This window comes from Chelmon rostratus, chromosome 7 (assembly GCF_017976325.1).
Source record: "Chelmon rostratus isolate fCheRos1 chromosome 7, fCheRos1.pri, whole genome shotgun sequence".
Classification (NCBI taxonomy): Eukaryota; Metazoa; Chordata; class Actinopteri; order Chaetodontiformes; family Chaetodontidae; genus Chelmon; species Chelmon rostratus.
In genome coordinates, this window is record NC_055664.1 from 17599303 (window position 1) to 17606204 (window position 6902).

Sequence of the window (6902 nt, forward strand, 5' to 3'; positions counted from 1 at the left end):
AAACGTCTCTCCTCTAAATAAAGGCATTGGTTCACATCTGATTGATTCTGAGCAAAACACTGAGCTGGTGCGCTACAACAAAACGTCTGTATCTTCAGTTCAGAGACTTCAAAGCGATGGTGTGAATATGCGCATGTAGGCCCAGGGTGATGAAGCTCCGTGGTATGGAGGTGTTTTTACTGAGGTCACCCTTCCACACAGTTGGCAAGAGCAGGATTCTTTTCTTTCTTCCTCTTTTTTTTTTTTTTTTTTTGCTTTGTTTTTAACATTTAACCTTTTCTTTGTTTTCAACATTTGGTTGCAAAAATCAATTATTAGGATAGAAGTCATCCTCTCTCCATTTGAGTCTGTCCAGCTGGGTTGCACTTACTTCCTCCCTTCCTGCTAAACCTCTCCATCCTCACTTTTAACCATCCTCACAACACGAGATGTGTCTAATCACTGTGTGAACATTGAAAAATGGCTCAGCAGAAGACAGTGGCATCCGTCTTGCATGTTGCGTTCATCAATTATGCATCTATGTGCGTGTGTGAAAGTATTTAGCTGCTGTTCACTGTAAGGATCGGCTTTGAGCAATGTGCTCCAAGAAAAAGGTTCTTCTGTATGGGGGGGGGGGGTTGCATCCATGTCCTTCTATGAGAGGGTGCAAAAGGGCGTGTTAGTTGGGCCGTCATTCACTCAAGGTCCCAAGGGCTGGAGGGTGTCTTCGGGCTCTCGGGGGTTGAAGACTTCAGAGAGAGAGGGAGAAACACAGAGACAGAAGAGGAGAAACAGAGATGGGCAGAGATGGGTCGCAGGTAGGCAGACGGCAGAAGACTTTTTATAAACGAGAGAAGAAAGCACAAGATTTAGTGGAGGCTGTGATACTCAGATCCCCAACTTGCCAAGTCCAAGCAGCAAATGAAGAAGCAGAGGGAAGTCGAGCAGATGAAGGGTTAGAGGTGAGCGAGAAATCAGCTGTCTGTCCCACAAGAAAAGACCCTGAACAAAGTGTCCTTCGTGCCTATTTCAGGTTTGCACAAATACATTCAGCAAGAGGAAGAAAAGGATGGAAAAGGATGAGAGCAAGAGCACTGGAAAAGGGGCAACCGACAGAGGGAACAAGTTGGGGGCACTGGTGCTTGTTGGAGTGTAAAGAGAGCTTGTGGTGCCTCATTCAATGTACTGTACATGTTGAAGATTGAGATTATTCTTTGTGAATTATCCTGTTCATTCAGAGCACCTACGATTGGCAACTTGGACTTGATTTTGTGACTCGATTCACTTATGTTGTCCAGTTGCAGGTATTCCGATGATTCAAAGCAAGAAATGATTTATTGTTTAAACTCAATGTTAAAGGTTATCTCTAATATAATTCATGTGCAACTATTTGTATGGCTCTTAATTGGAATGTATTTCAGAGTGTGTAAACTTTAAGCCAATCAGGAACAAATGATTGGTTTCTGTTTTTTTTTTTCCAAACTGTGAGACTGATAGGTACTGTGCATGTGCTTGCCTCAGCCTCTACTTCCAGCGAGCGTGTGTGTTTGTGTTGATATGTGTGCGCGTGTGTCTGTCGGTCAGTCAGAGTGCCAGCAGCGAAGGCGAGTTCAGGGAATCAGGTGACTGCTCGCTACTGCTGTTCCGCTGGTTGGCACTGACCCCGCAGGCTCCCTCTGGGTAGGTGAACACAAATGAAGATGTGTATGAGGTGTTGTAGCTGCCAATGGCCGCATCGTCATGGTTACCACCACCACCACCACTGTCGCTGGCCATGAGGCATGGCCCGCCTGGTGTTGGCTCACTTGAGCCATAGAAAGAACGAGAAAACTCTACCTCCTGCATTATCCCTGGCTGAGGCTGCTGCTGGAGTTGCTGCTGCTGAACCGGTGGCTGGGACTGTGTGGAGGCTGGATGGGCTGTGTAGGCAGGAGGCAGAAAGAAAGAGTCCTCCTTCACAGCCAAGCCCACAATGGAGACAGGAGGTTGTAAGCTCTGGGGAGGGAGCTGGGACTGGACTGGAGGGAGCTGCGCCGAGCTCTGCTGAGGTTGGTCCTGGTATGGGATCTTACAGTTCGGTTGGTGGGCCACCAGGACAAACTCCAGGCGCTCCTTTTCCTTCTGCAGCTCTGAGATCTCAGCTTCCAGCTCTGCCTTCTCCTCCTCCAGTATGTCCGTCTCCTGTGGGCAGGTACAGAGAATGAGAGACACAGGGACATTGGGATGGGGGAACAGGACAAAGATGGGTGAAATGGGTAGAGGAGGGAAGAAGATGTGCAGCAGAAAGTGAGAGTGTTAGCTACACCAAAACTCGACTTCAGTGTTTGTGGAGGTGGATGTATCCATCTCAACAGAAATACTTCCTCACCTGCAGTTGGATATGTAAGGTGGCTTATACAAAAGCCCATTAATTAGTCTGTCCTGGGGACTATAATTGTCTTCACCACAGCTACAGCAACACCCCATTACCATAATCCTCTCTCTTGTAGTCTACACATTTATTAACACACTCTGCAATGCTATGGGAGGTAATGTTAAGTATGTAATTATGATCATTACTCATTTTGGCAAGTATAACAGGGCCAAGCTCACCGACTGCAGTCTGTCTGTGAGTTCTCGTCTGCGGTTCCTGCATTTGGCGGCAGCCAGCTTGTTTCTCTCTCGCCGAACACGCCTCTTCTCCTCCTCCTCAGGTGTAAGCTAGGATGAAGAGAAGAAAAAACAGATTAGGATAAAAGTTTTGCCTTTATTCTTGAAAATGTAGTCATATTGTTCAAGCAGCAGTGGTGGGCACACCTTCTACGGTTGTCTTGAGAGCCATTTTACCATTTAAAATTGAAACACACACTCTGGTGGTTTGTGCCCTCCTCCCACACAGCTGTCTACATAGAAATTACCTGCACTGCCCCCATTTCCCTGTTTAGTAAGTTTGTGTAAATGAGAAGGTCCTACTGCAGACATGGAGGTGCCACTTTTTGTTGATTACCCATGCCCCTGAAAGTGTTTGTGCACACCACTGCTTAACAGCTCAGTACAAAGTCGCTGGATCTGATTCTTTTGGTGCCCATGTAAGTGATCTACCTGCACTGCATATGTAACATGCAAAGGTCAACAAACAAACCGTTCAAGCACACACACTTACTAACACACCAACATCTCCATCTTCACTCACAGACTCTTCTCGTGTACGGCGGCTACGGGTTCTGGACTGGCGGATGGGGCCCGGTGCTGGGCCTGGAGTGTCTGAACTTGGAGGAGTAAATCCAGACCCCGATGAATAACTGGGGCCTGGCATGTCATATGGGTCAACCAGTGAAACTGGCTGGGTCATGGTTGTGGTACCAGTGGACCCACTCTGTCCAGAGGCCTGGGAAGAGATGAGGGTCGGCTGAACCATCCACTGCAGGTCCTGACTGGTGGTGATGGCGGTGACGGTTGGCACGAATGAACCGGGCATCTCCCCTCCAGCACTGGCCCCTGGCCCACTGTCCGCAATGCTCAAACCAGCTCCCGCTGACACACACTCCTGAGCAGGAGACATGAACAAGTAGAGTTTTACACACCATGTAAAGCCACTGTAGATCAGTAAACTCTTCGACAAAGAGAGGCAATACAAGCAGCAACATGCCCAGAGCAGGATGCTTGTCATATTTTAAAAGACTTATTACCAAATCCACTAGGTTAAACTTTACCTCTATAACCAAGCACTGTCATCAAGGATCCATTTTTACATTTTATCGACTGTACTGTAATTCTGAACAAGATCCTATTTTTAATTATAATTAAAAAAAACTGAAATGGATACATGGCATGACATATATATGCAAATTTGAGGTATAAAAATGGCATTTTAACTTCATATAAATAAGATAAAGCTTAAGTCAAGTGCTGGAACAAATAATTATAGGCGTTGTGTATGTGTGGGAAAAAAGGTTTATATAATCATCTAACAACTTTTTCTATGTATCTGTATATAAGTTTGAAATGCACGTATAAATCGCAAATCTGTCGTGTATGTGTTGTTTCATATTTGACTGTACAAAGACCGTATCGTCTTTCATTAATATTCATGTAAAAGTGTGTTAAGACATTGGGACATTCGGCTCTGAAAGCGGCCGCCTCGACCAATCATTTCTCTCAGAGAGCGTCCCCCCCCTCCTTCTTCCTCCTCCCCCGTCACACCCCCGGTGTTCCCCTTGGCAACGCGACGTAGCACTCCAAAATAGACCAAGCATTTACGTCACGGCGAGGCCTGTGAGAGGAGAGCGGAGCGCGTGGAAGGAGAGAAGCGGGCAGTGGGGCGGGGCGGGGCTGCGGCGCTTACGTAGGACAGTTCCAGAACTCTGTCATCCGTTCTGCGGCGTGCTGTAGACGGAGCACGTTGTCAAAGCTTTCGGGCCGCTACCGGGGCTACCACAAGCAACAGATCCAGGTAAATCTGTATTGGGTTGTTGATATACTTAGCGAGACTATTTATATCTGACTGAAGGGACGCAGAAGTACAAAGTGAATGGATTTCTACATGCGACAACAGAGGCACCATCACTAGCCTCTGATAGAAATAAAAAATAAGTGCCATTAAAAGTCTATAAGAATCTGAGTCATATATTTTGCAAAATGTATAGATTACAGTTTCAATCGTTTGTTTATGTATGCTATATTCTTTTCTATATAACTACTTTATTGCAGGAAGAATTAGGCTACATGCTAACTAATTTGGTATATCCCGATATTATAGTGCATTTTAGGCTATGCGGTTTTTTTCTATTGTTATGCCATGTACAAAGCACATATAGGGTGCTAAACTACCACATTCAAAAAGTGCAATTTTAGACGATACCATATAGGATATATGCCATAATAGCCTTTGAAAGTGAATATAAAAAAACAAACCATAACGTTTCTATGACACTGTCTACAAAGCATACATTGTTAATTTGACAAAACATGCAGGGTTTATTTATCTGGAAACGTTTTAGCAAACATGCCCTTTTTAGCCAATAAACCTATATACAGTAAAGTAATCACAGGTCCATTTGTGCATGTAAGACCATGAGTCAGACTTGTTGCATTTATGAATGAATGCACACACGCTCACACACAAACACGGTGATGAAAATTTGCTGATAGTCTAAATGGATTTTCGCAAGGCAGAGTAGGCAATGATTCAATGGGCCACATGCGTTATTTTTCCTTAATAGTCTCCAACTCACCTGCGGAGCACTGGTGGTCGGCGGGCTCCCGAAGGAGTCCACGGAGGAAAGGTATTGGGACTCTATGGATGGAGACGAGCTTCCGCGGGATCCGTTGTCTGGGTCGCCCGGGAAGCCTTGGTACATTTCCCCGGAGGGACCGAAAGAGAACGTGACACCTGCAGTTACCGGAGAGAGCGCGATGTCACCTGCAGCGACAGGGCAGCGGCGCGGACAACAGTGTTACTTTAAAGCAGGTAGACTGCTGTCAGGGGAGAGTGACAGATGTTATAGGTAGTGTGCAGTTAACCAAACCCAACTAGTGACTTTGGTAATGGCATTTCTCCGATAAAAGTCGGACAATCACCACCGCCGGCGAGGCTAAATACTTTTGTGTGCTTAAATTCATTCCTCACTGAACAAAACACGTCCAGCGGAGTGTTTTACACAAAACCACACATCGAGATATTTTGCGAAAGCGATATCAACAGGACAAGATGTCTTAATGGATCTTACATTAGGCAGACTGACAAGCAGCGCTGGACAGAAAGCAAGCATTTATTTCAAACACTTCATTCTGTATATCATCCTTATGAGATCAATGTGACTTACAGTTGCTGATCTTTTTGATATTCCCCGGTGAGATGCTCTTGGTTTCTTTCCAAAAAAGTTGCATGAAGAAGCTTAATCCAGTTCCCCGCGTTTAGTGGGGAAAGTGTCCAAATTCAATGCGTTCAGAAGTCCTGTAGTTGAGCGTTAAATCCTCGGAGCGCTCTCCTTTATCCGCTCGTCAAATATGCGATTATAGATCCATAAAGTCCGCTCACGGTACGCCGGAGGACATCAGCTTGTATTACGGTGCACAGTAGCTGATCTTGTCTTATGAATGAATCCATCCTCAACGAGTACAACCAAGGCATTTCTAGCGTCTAAGTCCCGCCTCGGAGTTCCGCTGACGTACATGCCCATATTTGTGCTTGTTGTGTTTGGTATCCTTGGTGACGTTGAGGGAATCCCTCTCCCACCGAAATGGACCAAGCTCACCTCACCGACGGATAATAATAGATTTTTTTTTATACTATCACAGGCACGAGATATTTCTCACCGTCTGACAATTTCTGAAAGGAAATTTTAAGAAACTTCAGTGATAAACATGGAAAGTATATATTTAGGACTCTCCGCGTGTATCTAGATCTAGATTGGAACATTTTTGGGTCATGGCTACGTCAAGATATTATACTGTAATATAACTACTTCTATAATGTCTACGTTTTGTATAAGAATTTGAGGAGTGTTGTTGCGTTCATTGTGTTGAAATCAATAATCAACCTCAACATTATTCTTATATATTGTAGGCTTGATAAACAGAAGACACGGTGTTCTATAGCCAATCTGGTTGTTCTGGATCTCATGTAAAGCTTGAGTATAACCTGAAGAACATCAGACGATTTACAGTGGCCCATTTATGCAACATCCAGAGGTCTAAGTCACTCCAGGACGGAATCCCGCCAGGCATGCTGAAGGGGAAATCCTGCTGTGAAGTTTCTCAGGACACGCCCTAGGGAGTCCTCCGAGTTTGAGAGCTTAACGTTTAATGGGAGGAAAGACTCCTTTTCATTTGTGTCTGAACACTCCCTAAACCTGAAGTCAGGCACGGTGCCAGTTGTGGATTTAGCGCAGGTTGAGAAATACCTTCAAACTGTATACAGTACATCCCCGACTGCACCCAGT

At 45.2% G+C, this 6902-nt stretch overlaps 1 protein-coding gene across 4 annotated transcripts; it reads right to left on the minus strand.

Moving 5' to 3' along the window:
• Positions 1–200: 200 nt before the first annotated feature.
• On the minus strand, positions 201–6007 carry fosb (FBJ murine osteosarcoma viral oncogene homolog B). 4 transcript variants are annotated; one of them, XM_041940536.1, is made up of 6 exons: positions 5784–6007; positions 5193–5380; positions 3122–3505; positions 2572–2679; positions 1816–2160; positions 201–1655 (listed from the first exon to the last, which is right to left on the minus strand). In XM_041940536.1, exons 1-6 carry the CDS (start codon positions 5845–5847, stop codon positions 1590–1592), a joined length of 1155 nt encoding a protein of 384 aa, XP_041796470.1. In that variant the 5' UTR covers positions 5848–6007; the 3' UTR covers positions 201–1589. The 4 variants fall into 4 exon arrangements, with proteins under 4 accessions (XP_041796470.1, XP_041796469.1, XP_041796468.1 ...); XM_041940535.1 differs by having other exon boundaries at positions 201–2160; positions 5193–5350; XM_041940534.1 differs by having other exon boundaries at positions 201–2160; positions 3152–3505.
• Between the last annotated feature and the right edge of the window lie 895 nt (positions 6008–6902).